Source organism: Agelaius phoeniceus, chromosome 8 (genome assembly GCF_051311805.1).
Source record: "Agelaius phoeniceus isolate bAgePho1 chromosome 8, bAgePho1.hap1, whole genome shotgun sequence".
Taxonomy (NCBI): Eukaryota; Metazoa; Chordata; class Aves; order Passeriformes; family Icteridae; genus Agelaius; species Agelaius phoeniceus.
In genome coordinates this window covers 8129308-8147446 of record NC_135272.1, presented here as the reverse complement: position 1 = coordinate 8147446, position 18139 = coordinate 8129308, and the positions used below count along the sequence as shown (strand labels likewise).

General features: G+C 55.1%; 1 protein-coding gene across 12 annotated transcripts in view; it reads right to left on the bottom strand.

The window, feature by feature from the left end:
* PDE4DIP (phosphodiesterase 4D interacting protein) overlaps window positions 1-18139 on the bottom strand; it is a 36705-nt gene that overhangs the window by 4162 nt on the left and 14404 nt on the right. For 9 of the 12 annotated variants that reach the window (XM_077181910.1, XM_077181917.1, XM_077181919.1 and 6 more), the window contains 25 exons: window positions 16656-16775; window positions 15067-15186; window positions 14734-14826; window positions 14427-14642; window positions 13767-13925; window positions 13284-13397; window positions 12922-13059; window positions 12462-12641; window positions 12040-12234; window positions 11608-11751; window positions 10539-10617; window positions 9921-10009; window positions 9626-9742; window positions 9032-9169; window positions 8591-8706; window positions 7850-7977; window positions 3366-3454; window positions 3103-3251; window positions 2687-3002; window positions 2427-2595; window positions 2191-2307; window positions 1643-2111; window positions 824-1059; window positions 552-603; window positions 64-281 (listed from right to left, as the gene is read on the bottom strand). In XM_077181910.1, coding sequence (XP_077038025.1) covers window positions 64-281; window positions 552-603; window positions 824-1059; window positions 1643-2111; window positions 2191-2307; window positions 2427-2595; window positions 2687-3002; window positions 3103-3251; window positions 3366-3454; window positions 7850-7977; window positions 8591-8706; window positions 9032-9169; window positions 9626-9742; window positions 9921-10009; window positions 10539-10617; window positions 11608-11751; window positions 12040-12234; window positions 12462-12641; window positions 12922-13059; window positions 13284-13397; window positions 13767-13925; window positions 14427-14642; window positions 14734-14826; window positions 15067-15186; window positions 16656-16775 — 3961 coding nt within the window. The remainder of the gene's footprint in view (window positions 1-63; window positions 282-551; window positions 604-823; window positions 1060-1642; window positions 2112-2190; window positions 2308-2426; window positions 2596-2686; window positions 3003-3102; window positions 3252-3365; window positions 3455-7849; window positions 7978-8590; window positions 8707-9031; window positions 9170-9625; window positions 9743-9920; window positions 10010-10538; window positions 10618-11607; window positions 11752-12039; window positions 12235-12461; window positions 12642-12921; window positions 13060-13283; window positions 13398-13766; window positions 13926-14426; window positions 14643-14733; window positions 14827-15066; window positions 15187-16655; window positions 16776-18139) is intronic. The other 3 variants (XM_077181909.1, XM_077181915.1, XM_077181911.1) reach the window with 2 other exon arrangements.

The window sequence follows — 18139 nt, the reverse complement described above, 5'->3', positions numbered from 1 at the left end:
GCACAGCCCGAGAAGCCAAGTCCCTGTGTCCAGGGGTGCTGCAGTTGTGGCCCCTGGTGGTACCTGTGTGTTGGGCGGGCTCCTCGTGGCACTGGCTGTACTCACTGGCTGCATCCCCATCAGAGCAGGGCTCCAGCCCCTCAGAGGTGAAGGATGAGCTGCTGGCAGAGTGGGATGACTCCGAGGGTGGGCAGCTGCTACCTGGGGACTCAGAGCGCTCCTGCAGCTTCACCTCCAGGCTCTCAATCACCTTCTCCTTCTCCTGGAGCTCCCGGCTGAGCCTGTGGAGATGGCCCATCACCAGGTCTGAGCTCCATCCCACAGCCCTTTCCTACATGATGCCCCATGTGCCGTGTCCCACTAGTGACGCACGGCTGCTCAGAGATACAGAGTGCCCACAGGGCTTGCCATCCCCAGAGCAGAGCAGCCCCAGGACATCCACCTGGGGCAAAGACCCTGAGGGCACCCTGGGCCCCCACCCTAAGAGCAGTGATAGACCTCAGGGTGCCCATGCCAACACATCCCACAAAGCCTTCCTTGGGAACAGGTACCTCTGTGCCAGGAGCTCATGACTGGTTTTATCCTCCCCGTCTTGTCGATCTCCTGAGAAAGCAAGCCAGAGAAGAGCCAGTCAGTGTCTCCATGCCCCGGGATGCCTGGTCCCACACAGAGCCATAGCAAGACAGCCCAAACCAAAGTGGGTATCCCACACAGCACACAGTAATGTGAGAGCACCTCCTGCTCTTCACCCATCAAAGCATCCCTTCCTGACCCATCACACGCCCATGACACCCAGCCCCACTGCCCCCCTAGAGGTGCTTACTGATGCCCAGCTTGTCGCTGAGCCTCTCAGCCAGGTGCCTGCCCTGGGCCAGCTGCTCCCTGAAGCCCTGGCCCAGGTAGTAGTCGATGTCAGTGCCCCGGAGGAGGTCCTCGAAGGAGCGCACGGCGTCCCGCAGGTGCTGGGCCAGGCTGCGGCTCAGCCCACGGCCCTCCCGCAGCACCTGCCGCAGGTGGGAGAGCTCCCGAGCCTGGGCCTGGATCAGAGAGTTGTATTTCCTAGGAGAGATGGGCAAGCAGGGTGTTCACAGGGCAGCCAGACGCGCTGAGAACACAGCAGGGATGAAGTGCCATGGTGTGGAGACCCTGGGGGGCAGTCCCTGGTCTAGGGAGACACAAGAAGCTTCCCTCAAAAAGCTGTTAGACCCCATTGGCTCCTTCCCCTGTTCCTGTGTCTGTTCCTTATGTTCCTGAGCCACTCCTTCCCTATTCCCCGATTGGCCCCCACCTTTGTACTGCCCCCAGACCAGGGTCAGCCCCCAGACCCCCATAGAGAAAAAGCTAGACGCTCTGGGTGTGGGTGCTGGGAGCTGAACATCTCACTGTGCAGCTGAATAAAACATCTGTGGATATTATGCAAAGGTCCTTTTTGCTTCCCTACCCTGGGCTATGCTAGCAACAATTCAGACTCCTACACCGTGGAGGGAGTCTGTGTCTCATCCACGGCTGGGACTCTGCCCTACCACACAAACACCCCAGGAACCTGCCTGCAGGGAAACCAAGCAACAGGGAGCCACCAGCCTCGGGGAGCTCCTGGAAATCCCTGTATCTCCCCATCTGCTCCCAGCCCCCAGGGCCATACCCTGGCCAAGTGGCAGAGTGCAGCTCCTTGGGCAAGGTGGCTCCGTGCTTGGCCGCGGGCAGCTGTGCCTCGAGCAGGGTGACGCGGTGCACCAGGCTCTGCAGGTCGCGGTGTGCCCGCAGGGCGGGTGGGCACAGCGTGCCGTGCCCGTCCGACTGCCAGCCCTCGTCCTCGTCCGTCAGGCTGTGCGCTGGGGACGCCGAGGCCTTGGGAGCCGCCAGGGGCCGCTCAGCACCCGAGGTGTAGCCACTGGTGACAGAGATGGAGCGGGCACGGCGCTGCAGGCTCTGGATCACCTTGTTGGCATTGAGCAGCTGGGCCTTGAGGTCCTGGATGTGCTGGTGCAGGGCCTCCACATCCTCCATGGTTTTCTGGGCAGTTTTTCCCACTCTGGACATCCCTGGCTGGCACGAGGACCCCAGCTCCTCACCCAGGCTGGTCTCACTGAACACATCTGGCTCCTCGCACTCTGCAGAGGGCACAGTGTGTCACTCCTCTGTGCCAGGGGGGCAGAGCACAGGGATCCCTGGAGCCCTGGCTCTCCTTACCAGGGCTGGTGGTCTCATCACGGTCAGCCTCCGTCTCACTGCGCCCACAGGTCTCATAGCCCAGGTCCTGGAAGTCCACCTGCACTTGCTTGCTGAGCTGCTGTGCCTGAGGTTCACCTGTTGGGCAGCACCATCAGCTCAGGGCCCCCCGGGCAGGAGTCACCACCCCTGCCCCATGCACAGCCCATGCACGGGGCTGAGAACACGCCCCCACCCCACCCTGGCTTTTAACTCACGGAGCAGGACGTGGTATTTCTCCAGCTGCTCAGCTTGTGCCCGCACCGTGGCCTCCGAGGCAGCGAGCTTGTCCTGCAGCTCCTGGCACTGCCTTTGGCCCTGTGCCACCTGGGAGCGCAGCTCTGCGCCCAGCCCGGGCCAGCCCCCGCCGGGAACCGAGCCCTCCACCTGCCGGAGGGGAGATGGACTGTCAGCTCCGCATTTCCACCCTCATCCCCATCTCCATTTTCATCTCCATCCCGGTTCCCTGCGCACTTACATGGCTCCCGTCCCCTCCACCGGGGCTGCCAGGGCAGGGTCTCTTGGGCATGTCACCCTGGGCTCGGGTCTCCAGCGCCGGGCGTTTGGTGGGCACAGCTCCCCTCTCTGCCGGGAGCCCTGGGCCATCCCCGCTGCCTCCGGCCGGGCGCTCCCCAAGGGACCCGCGGCTCTTCCGCGGCAGCCGCCGGGGCTCGGGGGCCAGGGGGCTGCCCAGCCCCGGCTCCTCCTGCTCCCCGCTCTCCAGCAGCGACGTGGCTTCACCCATCCGCTCCTTCAGCTCCGCGTTTTCCAGGCACAGGCTCAGCATCGCCTTCCTGGGGGCACAAGGCACGGTAAAGGACGGGCAGAGGCCGGGATGCAGGGTGTCCCCTCCGGCCACTGCCACCCCCGGCTCCAGAGCCCCAGAGCTCTTGCCTGATGTGGGAGACAGAGGAGAAGCCGGCTTCCTCCAGCTGCGCCTTCAGCTCTCGCAGCTCCTCCTCAGCCCGCAGCTCCCGTTCGGGCACGGTGGGCGCTGTGCTCCTTTCGGTGCCCCCATTCTCCTTGCGGGCCCGGGGGTTGCTCTAGAGGCACAAAGGGTGACAGGGACGTTTCCCAAGGGCTGGGACGCGGTTTGGCGCTGGCCCAATGCCCAGCTCCGCCACCCCCGCTCCCGGCGTGGCGCTGCCCCGACTCACCTGCTGGGGTGCCGAGCCACGGGCCGCCTCCTCCTTCATGCTGTCGGTGAAGTTGGTGCTGCCATCGGTGTGTGTACCTGCGGCCTGACCTGGGGGACAGCACAGCACACGGGGCGCTCAGAGCAGCGGCACTGGCAGCGCTGCCTCTGTCCCCTCCTCCTGCTGGTACCCACGGACACTGCGGGCAGCCCCAGGGCGGTGTCTGCTCTCACACACACCCGCTGCTGGGATACTCCCGGCTGGACCGAGCTTCCCCTGCTGTCCCTGGGTGCTGCCACCCCCTCCCTGCACACTGCACCCTGTGCTGGCCCATCTCTGAGGGAGGGGACAGACCCGGGGATGGGAGCACGGCAATGGCTCCTGCCCCATCCATGCCTTGTGCTTGCTGCCCTGACAGACAGACAGACAGAAACACGCACCACCCACCCTGCAGCCGCTCCACACGCCACAGCCAGCAGCAGCAGCAGCACAAGCTTGGGCAGGGAGCCCCGCTGGACTGCCCCACCCCGCTGGGAGGATTGGGGTGCACATCTCACATCTCCCGCCCAGGCAGGGGCAGCTCGGGAGCAGCCACCCTGCCCTCAGTGCTGTGCTGTCAGACATGGCCCGGGGCTCCCTGCAAGCCCTGTGCTGGCTTTGCAGAGCTAAAGGGACACTTGTGTCCCTACATGTGCATGGAGAGCTTGGGCAGAGCTGGGGTCATGCTCTTCTGCTTGCACACGGCTCTGCTCCCGTCCCCTTGGTGCCAAACCCTGGATGAGGACTCGAGCCCCTTGTCTGGGCAGCTGGGACGTGGCTGTATCCCCAATCCCTGTCGCAGACATCTTTTATGGAAAAGCCTTTCCTTAGGATTTTTCCTCCTGAGAAGCTGAGAGGCCTCAGGAACAAATGTAAACAATGGTTATCTGCTGCTGTGGAATGCAACAGGTGCATCTGGGAATGGCCCATCTTGGTTGTTTCTAATTAATGGCCAATCACAGTGAGCTGGGTCAGACAGAGAGTCCGAGCCACAAGCCTTTGTTATCATTCCTTCTTTTTCTATTCTTAGCCAGCCTTCTGATGAAATCCTTTGTTCTTTTCTTTTAGTATAGTTTTAATATAATATATATTATAAAATAATAAATCAAGCCTTCTGAAACATGGAGTCAGATCCTCATCTCTTCCCTCATCCTAAGACCCCTGTCAACACAGTCACAAATCCCTCCTCTCCCCAGGGGGAGAGACATTTAGACAGGGCCCAAGACTATCCCCTAGAGCTGTGAAAGGCCAGGTTCCACAGCTGCCTGTGCACCAAAGGAGAGGTAACTTCTTTGCCTGTGGCCAAATCCATCAACTCTGGAGCTGCCAGGCAAGGCAGAACACAGAGCAGGGGAGCACAGAGAGATGCCAAGCATCACTGCTGAAGGGGAAGCCAGCAGGGATGCATCTGGCTCTCAGGAAGAATAGCCAAGGAGCAGCCAGGAAGGTGCCTTGCAGCAGGGCAGGCATTTGCACTGTGCTCATAGCTGGGGACACACTCAGGAGACCCCTGTGTGCCATGAGGCTGCAAAAATGTGGGGAACCTCACTGCTGAACCTGGCCAGACACCACCTGCACGGTGGGGCCTGTCCACGCAAGCAGCGGTGTCCCAGGGAGCAGGCACAGCCATCACTACCCCGGGGAGCAAGGACAGCCACCACTGCCCCAGAGAGCAAGGACAGCCACCACTGCCCCGGGGAGCAAGGACAGCCATCACTGTCCCAGAGGGCAGGGACAGCCATCAGTGGCCCAGGGAGCAGGGACAGCCATCACTGTCCGAGGGAACAGGGACAGCCATCACTGTCCCAGGGAGCAGGGACAGCCATCAGTGCCACACAAAGGTGAAATGCTGTTCTGGGAGCGAATGGCTCGGCGGCAGCAGCAGCGCGGGGAAGCAGCAGCTCCTGTAGGCGGCACTCGGCACAGCCAGAGCCCAGCCCCGGAGCCCCAGGGACAGAACCAGAACCTGCCGGCGGCTGAAGCAGCCGGGGCGGCAGCAGTGCCTGGGGGCCAGGAAGGGTGAGGGGTCAGACCGTCGGCCGCAGACTTTGCTGGGGGCTGAGGGCCACAAGGCTCTCAAGGTGGGTCACCGTGGCTGAGGGACCACAGCAGGGACACACAGCTGCTCTGAGAACCAGCCCTTGTGCCAGGGCACAGCATCCCACTTCTCACCACTGCCCACAGCTCCACGTGGCTCCCAGTGCTCCGGGGCTGAGTAAAAGGGAGCGCAATTCTCAAGGCAAAAGGACCCCAAACCCAACTAAAACCAAGGGGCAGAAGAGGGCGCTGGCTGAGGAGCAGAGATGTGTGCACGCAGGGCAGCTGTGCCCTGGCTGGTGCTCAGCACGTGCTTGAGCCCCCATCACAGCAGGAGCACACCAGGCTGCTCAGCTCTGTCACCACCACCAGCACAGGAGACAAGAGATGCAGCCACAGCTCTGCTTTCCCACACACTCCTCAGGCTTTCAGCCCAGCCTGAAGGCACAGAGAATTAATTACATGCTTGCAAATTGTACAGGGCCCACGAGCACAGGACAGTCAGGTACAGGGGCTGCACAGGAGCCTTCACACTGCTGGGAACAAGGGACAAGAAGCAAGGTCCTCAGGGAAGTTCAGAGAGGAAAGAGTGACTTCCACAAAGAGCTACGAGACAGCACAAAGCACTGCACAGTTTGACAGAGGGTGATCTCAGGCAGGGAATGCTCAGCCAGGACTATCAGAGATAAGAGGGGGCCTTAAAGAACAGGCCAGAAAAGCTGGGGCACGTGAGCCTAGGATAACACTGCCCCTAAGGGGCACTGATGCTAACAGAGGCAGGGACAGATCTACAGCAAAACAGACACAGGTGGAGAAGGGAGGTGCCTGAGCACCAGCCAAGACTCCTCTCAGCCATGCCAATGAGTCTGGGCTGGGTCCTGGCCTCCATGGCACCCAAGGGACCAGGGGGCCAGCTGGGCATCAGCGCCAGGATGGCAGGGGGAAAATGGAAAGGTAAGAACAGGGACACAAAGGCTTCTACAAAGTGAGAAGCAAAAGGATGAAGAGAAGATGGTGCTACACAGAGAAGTGAGAAGAAGGGAATGAGATGAAACAAAGAAAGGAAAAGCTAACAAAGTCCAGAGCTGCCCAGCAGCTCCCAGCTGTGTCCCTTCGAGCCACAGGGGAACTGCTCCAGTCACAGTGCAGCTCAGTGCTGACCCAGAGGGGCAGTGCTGCCCTGCTGGGTGCCAAGGGGAGCTCTGCTGCCTCCCAGCCCCGGGGGCACAGGGAGGAGAAGCCCCCAGGGCAGCACAAGGCACAGGTGGTGCCATCTGAAGCAGTTGCAGGGAGCCATGCAGCAGAGCAGCCTCAGTCCAGGTGTGCAGCCCAGCACCACAGAGCTCTTCTGCTCTGCCTGCCCCTAGCTCAGCCTCCCCAGCAAGCACAAACAGATGCTCAGAGCTGCAAAATTTGCTCCTGCCATTCTGAGAAGTGAGTACAAGACAGCAGATCCACAGCCCACTGTGCATGGGAAGCCCTGATCCTTGCAGGGTTGTTGCTACTGTTTTTCAGCTTTCACACCAGCTCCCACATTCCCAAAGAAGGTGGAAGAGAGCCTGGAAAAGGTATGCAGAGGTGCCAAGGGGGACAGACACCTCAGAAACAGGGTCCTGTCCGTGGCCCAAGGGACACATGGAGCATGTTAAGGGATATGTACACCTACGAGTAAGGGAGCAGACCCAGCCCAGACCCTGGGAGCAGGGACAGGTCTCAGTCCCCCCAGACCATCTGTCCTAAAGAGGAGGAAACTTTCCCATGAAGGCACTCACAAATTACGTTGAAACAACTTACAATTAGGAAAAAAAGCCAGTCAGTAAAATCATTAACACTGGAGTAGGATTTGGTTTAAGCATAAACTGAATTGCTGGTTCTACACTCAAGTCTTGTGTAAAAGGCCCAGGCAAGTGTCCCCAGGTCTTGAATTCTGTCTCTGGAACACACTTTTCCAGATACACTGTCTCCCTTTGGGCCAGCCACCATCAACCCAAGGGGTGGGTGTCACTGGGTAAGAAAAATGGTGAGGGAATACAAAAACTCACACTCATGCACTTGGGAGATGATAGAAAACATCTGGTGTTTCCTTCAGAGATAGGGAATCTTTATTTGGCCCATGGTGGTTGGAAAAGAAGGGAGATAGAGGGAATAACTAAAATGGAATGATTTGAATGTGCAAATACATCAGTGGCCACCAGGGTGGGTAAGACAGGAACGTACACGAGACACAGGTGGATTGCACTGATCGCCGTTTCCAAAGCAGCTCAAAAATAAAACAAAAAAGAAGCCCTGCCCCAGTTCTATCGTACCACAGCAAGTACCAAAGCTCAGTCAGTGAGACAGGTTAGTGAACCGTTTCCGTGGCAGGCGGGCGAGCGCCAGTGCTCAGAAGGCATGCTGGGGGAGGACTCTCACACGCTCCTGTTCCCCACCTCCTATGGCGCCCTGTGTCTCCAGCCTGCTCAAACACTCCAAGCTTCTTCCAAGAGCTTCTTCCAGCTGTCCCCGCAGCTCGTGGACCCCTTCCAGCTCCACCTGCAGGGCGTGGTCTCTCGCAGCGCTGAGCGGAGCGCGGCACAGGAGGGAAGAGGGTTAGACCGGCCCCGCCCTCAGACACCGAGCCAGCGGCCCAGCCACCTCCTGCCTCACCTCCAACCTCCCCAGAGCGCAGCCACCCCCAAAAAAGGCCCCAGCCCGCGGTAGGGGCCTCGGAGTCGCAGCTGTTCTGCAGTACTTTCCCAAGCACTCCACTTATGTGCTCCTTTTGCTATCAGGTAGCTCAAATATCCCAGAGGCTGCAGCCCTGTGAAGGGCAGGGGATTAAATCAGGGGACAGGCAACTGCCTGGATAAGCACCTAGAGGGATCCTTATCAACCCAACAGTTGGCTGAGAATTTGACAGCAGCCTCTGAAAGGTGGCCAAGTGTGGGTGGGAAACTGAGCTGGGAAAAGATAAGCCAAGGAACAGAGATGGAAATCTCATGGCAATGGGGGGAGTTTAGGCAGCCATGACAGCTGCCCACTGCAGCCTCTTCAAGGGAAAAAGGCAGCCTAAAACTTGGACTCTCAAAGAGGCATTTGGCTGATCCTTTGCCTAGACTCCCTCTAAAACTGAGAACTCTCAGACTTGCCTGCAGAGCAGGGCAGCACAGAGCCAAGGCAGCCTCACTTACCTGTCTGGGTGTGTGTGAAACTTCACCAGGCTGCCATAGAGCTGCCTCTCTGCCTGGAGAGCCTCATTTAACCGATTCCTCTCAGCCACCAGCCCTTCCAGCATCAGTAACAACTGCTTGGAGAGAAGAGACAAGGTGCAGCTCTTAAACAGAGACAGAAACCAAAGGAGGTTATCTACTGTCCCTGACAAACTGAGAATTCCCTTTCCTCTCTTGCTTGTGTTCAAGTTGGTTCACGTCATCCCTGGACTCCCAAAAGCCTCTGCTCTTTGGACAAGTGCTAAAGAAAGCTGATCTTCTCCTCTGTATTCCCACAATCACACACAGCCAGCTTCCAAGAACAAGCACACCCTGGCCTATCTAAAGGCTGAAAACAAAACCTCATACCTGAGTGCCAGCAGAAGCACAAGCACATCCAAGCCTGCCCCACTGGCACACTACCTGCTGCCTTCTGTTTCCAGCAGCCTCCTGTCCTTGGGACTCTGCTACAGCCACTTTCTCCCGAAGCACCAGCACTTCTTGTGTCAGCCTTTCCATGGCTGGAATTTCTTCAGGATCCACCAGCTGCATCTGCAGATCCTGAAACCCAACAAACAGCAGGAGAGCTCAGTGAGGAAGGGATCAGTAACAAAGGCAGCTGCACCTTTGCAAACCTCCCTGGAATGCAAGTGCCAGAAGTTTCCAGTGTTTGGAAAGATCCAGGTCTTCTAAGGAAAAAATGCCAAAGCACTGAGAGTGGATTAGGCACAGGCCAGAGTGTTCAGTAAGAACCAAGAGGGGACACAAGAAGGGTGCATTCTGATTAAAGGACTTGAAGGAGGGTGTTTGGTACAGAAAGAGCAAAACACCAAATAAGAACAGTCTGGGGGTTTGGGGCCTTTGCCTTCTGGCCAAAGGAGCCCAGAGAGCTGTAGGCAAACCAGCAGCAATAGCATCTGGTATAGCCAGCCACACTGCTCTGAGGATGTGGGGAACAAAGAGACTCCTCTGCAGCATTCCCAGGTGGAACTCCCCCAGCCTAGCACAGCATCTCACCTTGATGAGGTCCTCTTTCATCTGGATGGTTCTGGTCAAGGACTCAATATCTGAGGCCTGCACCTGCAGCTCCTCCTCCTGCGTGGCCACAACAGACTGGAGAGCAGTGAGCTCCCGCTGCAGAGGGAAGAGAAGCCCCTCAGAGACTTCTGAAAGCCAACACCCCCCTGCAGGACACTGCCCTCCTTTTCTCACTGGGGTACCCTCACAAAAGCAGGGTCCAAAACCTTCAGTGAGGGCCCCTAAGGTCTCCCAAAAGCAAAGGAGACCAGCACAGGTTCCATCACAAGCTCACCCTGCTTTCCCTTTCCTTCTTTGCCATTAGCTCCAGCTCCTCTTTGGCATTGACAAGATCCTTCTCCAGTTCTGCTGCTGACATTGTAACTGCAAAGACAGCTTGGTTACTGCAGGAACACCGTGTGCCAATTCAGACCCCAGGATCACACACAATCCCTCTCTGGCAAGACAGGGCCCTGGTGCTTGTGCTCCCTATCACACTGTTTCTCAGTAAATGCTTTTCTTCCTTGCTTGGTCTTTCAAGAGCAGCTGAAAGCAATGGTAACATCACAGGCCTGCTGTCCTACCCCTGGCAAAGTTCACATGTCCTGGTCCCAAGGCAAAACCCTAAACAGTTACACACTTGTCTCAGCTCAGCCTGAAACAAAGTCAAAAACTCTCCAGTGGGCAGCATCAGATCTTGAGCAGAAACACCTCACCTCAAACCCAAAAGCAGCCTTTCTCTTTCTCTTACTCCCATTCTCAGACACCACCCAGAAGACAGGCAGAGCTTTATTTCAAAATTCTCTTGTTCAAAGTTCTCTACTGTTCCTCGGTTTTGGGTAATCATGTTTTCCCCACAGCAGAAAGCCCTGGTCATATTTGGGGACCTCAAAAGATGCTGTCCCACACTGACCTTCCTCTGTCCTGCAGCTGCTGTCTTCCTGTGGGGATCCAGCAATGACTGTAGCTCCATAAGCTCTTTGCAGTATCTCCTGAAAACATAAAAGTCTGCAGGTTTGCATTTTCATGGGGAACACACAGCTTCCCCAGAACTCCAGGACTGCAGCAAAGCTGCTGGCTGTTCTGTTGACACCTCTAAAATGTGAACAAACAATGAAGGGGATGTAGCCTGGCAGCAGGAACAAGTGAATTGCACCCAGAAGTTGTACTTGTGGGGAAGAGGGCACTGGCCTTGTTTTATTTGGCACTGGGAAGCTGCTGGCAGCAAGTGTCTTCACAGTAAAGACTAAACAGGTTTCATCAATTGCAGCAAGACCATCTTTCAACTGAGACTCATCTTTTTCTCAGATGTGGCCCAAAGAGACCATGCAGGAAGGAAAAACACATCCCTGGAAGTCTCTAGAGCTGGGAATAGAAACCTGTTTACAGCTGCTTAAAAACATTTAACAAGTCAGCTCATCAGTAAACCATTAACAGCTGCTCAAGTAGGAGCCATGGCATATGCAGCCTTGGAGCTGTGTTCAGCCTCAAAGGGGGTTTTAGCAAAGCTGCTTTAAAAATACCAACTCCAATTGTGGAAGAGACAGCAAACAGCCAGCAGGCTCTGCCAAGAATTAGTGAAACCTAAATTTAGCTCTCTTGTCCCCACCAGAATGTGACAATGTCAGGGAGGGGATTACAATACAGCAAGGCAGCCCAGCCCAAGGAAGGAGTGGGTCAATGCTACAAGGTCAAAGGGTGGATGTCTTTCATACTCTCATGTGCCCCAGGGATCCAATTACTGCTCCATCAAAACAAAGAGACACTGAGTGACAAAGGCTGGTGAAATCAAGATCAGAACACTCAGGCAGCATTCCTGCTCCTCAGTTTCTCCTTCTTCTATAGGAAGACTTTTTGGTAATCCCACTTTCATTTCTATCATTCTCTGTGGTGCTCTTCTCTCTCCTATTTACTTCTGTGGCAATCAGTTCTTTCTGAAGCCCCAAGGCCACAGGCAGAGAAACACAGTGCATGATTCTTACTTGTATGGGTTGTTTGTCCTGCTTCAATGGCCTGGCACCAGCTGACTGGGTCCCAACAGGGTCCTTCCCCAACACGTGCTGGCGCAGCAGCTGTAGCTCACTGCTCCTTTCAGCCAAAGCCTGTGCCATCTTCTCTGCAGCCACCTGATTGAGGGGGAAAATCAGGGATAGGGCCATGACCAGGGTGAGGGTCCTAGACCCTCTTCTTCCTTGGAGACTAAGGGAAACCACCTCAATATTCATCTGTCACTGGAGACTCCTGGCCCCTCACACCCACTCCAGTGCAGCCCTCCCATCTCTGCTCACCAGCCCCTCACATACAGAGGAACCAACTCCTCTGTTTCTCTCAGTCCACTCCAGGGCTTCTCTTTGCTTAACAAAAGTCAGTGCCACCCACCTCAGCCTCCCACTGTGGCACTGCACAAAACTCACTCTGCTCTGCTGCTCCTTGGTGCTCAGAGCCTGCAGCAGCTCCCGAATTTCAGCATCGTGCTCCACGGTTTGCCGGTTCCGGTCACTGAGCAGATCCTGCAGCATCTTCTCCTTGTGCTGGAGGCGCAGGCACAGCTCCTCTGCTACCTCACTCTGCCCGGGGCCCAGCTTGCACAGCAGAGTTGCTGTAAGCTCCTGAGCAAGGGGGAGGAAAGGAATGAGACTGGGAGTTGTTCAAGGACTCTCCAGCCTGGGTGTAGCTGAGGGAGCAGTGTCAGCAGGCACTGGTAAGTTCAAGTGCCAGAAGCAACCAGCCTTCAAACACTGAGCACAGCTTCAGGTGAGGCAGCAGCAGCCTCTGCTTTGGCACCACTCTCTCAATGGACTGGCTGAAGGCTCAGGAAGCCAAGCTAAGGCCTTACCTCCACTTCCTTGTTCCTGTCATGCAGGCAGGTCTGCAGCTGTTGGATGATCCCCTCCTGCTCCTTCTGCCTGCTGCCAGATTTGGCTTCAATCTCCTCTTTGAGCCAGCGGAGGTTTTGGCAGGTTGCTGAGACCTGCTCCAGTTCCAGGGTTTTGGCTTTCAGGAGGCTCTCCAGGCTCTGAGTACCACAACAGAAGCAGCTCAAGCAGGGACACAAACTTAATCCCAAATTAAGCAAAACTGGAAATTCTCTACTGCTAGCAGAGTCACACAGATTCATCCATCTGCTCCAGGTGGCCTCTCTGCCCAGCCCAAACAAGAGTGCCCCAGGAACCTGCCCCACCACAAGGCCAGAGGAAGCCAAACACCTGCAGACACTGTCCTCAGAGCACTGACAGGAAGGTGTGTCTGACAGCCCACCCCAGAGCCCTGCTGGGCTGTGCAGGCCCAGCACTCACGTGGATGGTGGCCTCGTTGCTGCAGAGGACACTGCGCAGCCTCTCCAGGTCGCTGCCGCGCTCCCGCATGGACACGCGCAGCTGCTGCAGCTCCTGCTCCTTCTTCTCCAGGGCACAGAACTTCTCATCTACTGCTCTCTGGGTGACAGAGGACATCATTCACAATGGGGGCATGGGGCTCTGCAGCCAACACTCTCTGTATGTTGGACTTCAGCTCCTCCTGCCAGGGGGACTCCTCTCAAAGGATGAGCCATGAAGAGCATGCAGAAGATATGGTCACCCCTGGGGTCAGCCTGGGCTGATGGTAACCCAAAGGCTGAGCCTCAGGGACAGCTGAAACACTGCCTACAACATGTGCTCACCTCCAGAGCAGCATCCCTGTCGCTGACACGCTGCTGCAGTTTCTCCAACATGGCATTCATGGCTGCGGGGCTCTTCTCCAAGCTTTGCTGGCATTGCAGAAGCTCCCTGGACTCCTAGAGATCAGACACACACTCCCTAGTACAACTGACAGTACAGAAACCTCCCCCATCCCAAGAGCAGCACACAGGGATAACTTCCTCCACCCAATGCTTGCTCTAGCCTCCACATTGAAGGGTGGTAGTCCCAGCACCTGGGGATAGCTGACTAGCCCTGCCAGGGCTCACCACGCATTGCTGGGGCTGAGGTATGTGGATACCTGTGTTTTATTCCTCACCCTGGGGGCCCAGAAGCCCTCTCCTTCCTTCCTTTCTTCAAAGGACATGCATGAAAGCTACAGACAGACTTTTGCATGGCCAAACATGAAAACAGGATCAGGGACTCCATTTAATTATGCTCAAGTCAGATCTTTCTGCTGATCTCACCTGCAGAAGCTGCTCCTTGTGAGCCAGCTGCTGAATCAAACGCTGAACTCTCTGCTCCTGTGCCTGCAGCTCACGGCTTTTCTCCCACTCCAAAGTCTGGAGCTGCTGAGCCTTGTCCTGCAGCTCTGCCTGCAGCTGTTGTACCACAGCACGCAGTTCCTGTAAGGAAAAGGCAAATACCTTGGAATTCAGTCTTCAACACAACCATAAACAGTAGGCCAGTCTGAGGAAGGGCTGTGGGAACAGCTATCAGCAATGCTACAACTTTACACACTGCCATGGTGTTTGAATTTATTTCATTGCCCAGGGTATCCATCTATCTAAACCCCTTGCTCTGGCCACAGGCAGAGCTTTAGTCAATCACAGCTAAGCTGTGCAGCAGGGGACATGAACACCACAAAAAGAGATGGGACATTTGCATCAGCCAGTGACATACAAGTGACAACATACCCACTATCAAGGGTCTTTGCTGATTCTGAATCCTCAGCTATGACACTGAGGAGGCTGGAGAATTCCCCCTGACACACATGTGAGAAGGGGTTAGGTAAGTGTGCCCAGTCTGCTGTCGGCAGAAATGATGAACAAGAGCAGAGTATTGACCACCTCAGTGCTCCTTAGTTGTGTAAACCCAGAAACTTCCAGGCTAAGTGCCTGTCATACCTGGTTGTGTTTCCAGGTTGCCTCTTTCTGCTGCTCCTCCTCATGGACCGTGGTCTCCAGGAGCTGGGTTGCTCTCTTGGCTTCAGCCAGCTGATGCTCCTTCTGGCGCTGAGCTCTCTTCAGTTTCTGCACCTCCAGCTTGGTGCAGAAAAGGGCGTTCTGAAGATCGAGCGGTGACATTTGCTGCTCCTGGGGTGACAGTGGGCTCTCTGACACCTACCAAAAAGCAGGGTTCACAGAAACTCAAGAGATTCTCTTCACATGAGGGATTTAAAAACCAGGACGTATGAGGCTTTCCAGGGCATACCTGCAGCTGTCCCAGATGGTTTCTGTGTAACATGTCCCGCAGCTTGGCCATGGTCTCATTCTGCCCTTCGATGATGTGGTACAGCTCCTCTGTCTGAGCCCAAGCACAGGAAACCCAGTCAGTGGCAAACCACGCACAAACTCTCCCATCCCAAGCCTCCAGCCTGCATTATGACACCTCAGCCCCATATGAAAGAGGCTTTGCAAGAAATAATTTAGTGAGGTGCAGGATGCCAAGCAGTGGCTCAAGCATTCCTTTTCAGCCACTGCCCACAGGGCTGGAACAGAGTTCCCTGTTTTTGTGAGCACCACCCTGCCCACCCTGAACTATTACCTTACTCTCTTTGCTCTTCAGGGCCTCGTTCAGGCTCTGGATTGTACGATCTTGCCTTTGTGATGTTTCTTGAACAGATTTTAATTCGAAATTCAATTCATTCAGCTTTTCCTGTAACAACTGAAGACAGAAATAAGTTGGGTTTATTTAATCCTGCTTAATGCTCTATGTAAACACCCTTAAGACTCCCTCCACTCCTTACTCCATACAGCCCTGGTGTTGACCACATCGAGATCAACGTGGCTCCCTCTAGAGTCTGTAAACACCGCTGGAACTGGGTGGAGACTGGTGAGTAAACACAAAGGCCCCTGACAGGACTTATTGCAGGGCTTCTGCTCCCTCAGGTGTGCAGGGCAGAGGTTCCAGGCTTGGGTTCACATATCATAATGCCTCCCACATACCCCAGGAGAACCTCACTCCTCAGGCTGCCCTGCAGCCCTCCCTCCCAGTTTCTATCATTTGTTTCTCTTTACTCAAAAGGAAAGGGGCTGCTTCAGCCCAAAATCCTCCCAAAAATCTGAAAGAAAAATATCAGCATGAAGAAGCTACACATTCACTGATCAAATCAGTGGCTTATTTAGCATTAAGTTCTGGCTTCAGCACAAAAGACCCTGGCCACTGCCAGGAACCTCTCAGCAGTCTCCATGGCTGGTTTACAACCTGAGAAACCTTTGCCTTTGATGGTCTCGCCCTAAAGAGAGCACTACCACTCAGTTTCAGGACAGTTTGCTGCTTTCACCATAAAGCTCATGACACAGGACATGTTGTGCAGTTAAACAAATGCTTATTAGCATTTTTAAACATGCTGCCTGTTGAGATTCTCAAAGTTGAATGATACACCTCTTCCTATGAGCTTACTCAGGACTTAACTTCTGAAGTTGGAGCTGGTGCTGCCACATAATTTCCTCCTGTTGTTCATCTGTTGATACACCTGTCCTGTTATCTCTGACCTGAGACACTCCCCCAACCTGTTTAAACACTTCTAACTGGGCCCTGGGTCTCTATTTCCGTCAAGCTTTGCAGTCCAGGCAGCTGCAGCACCTTATGGCCATCCCTAGATTTAAATAATTATTCCATCCCAATTTTTTTCCCCACATTTAATGTGAGGATTTTTCCAGAGGATATAATTTACCTTAGAGTTCAAGAGCATAATTAAGAACATTTACCCTTCTCAACATGTGTTAGTATTGATCTGCCTCAAGAGAACTCAGATGTTTCTTTCCCAAGTATTTAAACAGAAATGAAACCAGGACTCCCTCTCTCCTAGACCAGGCTCAGCCCATGCAAATCCAAGAGACAGGAAACAGCCCTGTGCATCTCCTTCACCAGCTCCTGGAAGGCTCACCAGGCAAGTGGAAAGTTCCTCCAAAATAATGATTTGCAAAATTAAATATGGAAAATTTACGCAGCCCAGCTGCAGGAAAAAAAGCAAATGCTTTTAATTGAATCTGACAGACAATAGCACTGAGAATCACACAACCTTGCTGGGAGAGAGGTGCAGGTACCCGCCTCCAGCCAGCCAGGAGGCACCCTCTGACACTAACCACATCAGACCCATAGCACTGGATGTGCTCTCCATGAAGAAATACCTTGTTGGCAGCTTCCAAGTGCTGGAGTTTGCCCTGCAGCTCTGCTGCACGCACATCGGCCACGTGCTCCCCTGCTGCAGCGCTACCTGGAGCTGCCTGCTGCCCTTCATCCTGCAAATTCTGCAAGGAGAAACACAGTGAAAAATGAGACATTGGCTCAACTCCTGCACTGGCTTCTTCTCTTCAGCTTCAGCCACCACAGACCCTGCAGCACGGGTTTAAACGCGCCCCATGTGCTTTTCTAACTGGCTCTGAGACATCACTCTACTCGTGTGTCCCTTCCCTGGGGTGGCAGGCTGGCACCTGGCAGCTCTCTGCCTCATCTGCCCAAGTGCCCTGGTGCCCCAAGGCTCTGATTGCGCTCCCTGTCTCTCCTCACTGCTGCACCACGAGCCCAGCAGCTTGTTTAGCTCTAACCACTGTCTGTGGGCTAATGATGCATCTTCTCCCCACACCCAAGCCGTAGCCCTGAAACCTGCTCTCCTTCCCATGTGCCCTGCTGGCATTTTAAAAAAGCTTCAAAACCTGCACTGAAATGGTTCCCATGTTCTGCTGAGCTTCTATGTCTTTATCAAGCCTACAACCTTCAATCCTTCCCACCAACTCCCCTCCTGCCACAACCAAGCAGTCACTCCCTGCTCTGAACCCCCCCACTTGTGATTTTCTGGGCTCTCCTTCACCACTTCCCGTGCTCCAGCACCCACACCGGGTACAATTCCTTGCAGCTCCTCAAACAGGAGCAAATTCAGTGCCACAGCTGAGATTTTTTTCATGACACATACCCATTTATTGGGAATGTAAACAGCCTACTTTGTGCCACGTGGCCTGCCAGAGCCGGCTGGCTGAGCACAACACTAATCCCTTGTCATCCCTCCTTACAATTTTGCTGTCCCCCGCCCAGTGAGTTAACTCCTTAGGGCAGCACTCCATCCCAGCCACCCTCTGCAGCCCTCACGGGGCTCCTTCAGCATTCCTGAATATTATCAGCAACACAGGACTGACTGCACTGGTGCCTGCTCTAGGTGGGAGCCCTGGAAAGGGCTGCTGGATGCAGCACAGAGGCTGTGGAAATGTGGCAGGGCTTTTTGGAGCACACACAGGAGCACCAGCTCCAGGCAGTGCAACACAGCCAGAACAGTCAGTTCCAATTAGCACTGTCAGGCTGAATCCTCATCCTCAGTGGCCACAGAAATGCTGTCTGTGGGGAAGCCATCAGCACAGGGGAGCTCCCTCAGATCTGTGCACTGCCTCTCACAGACAGAAATAACACCTCCCTTTACCCTGATGTTTTGTTAGGATTTCAGTGAATGCTTACAGTCGTGGTGATTACAAATTTTCTCTGCCAGAAGACTTTGGATGAGGCAGGGAGAGCTGCTGGAATTTGTCACAGCAGCTTATTTTGATATAAGGTTGATTAAAACAGAGAGGGGGGAAAAGGAAAACACATTTCCTCAATTTTCACATTAGAAAAAGGGCTGAAAACC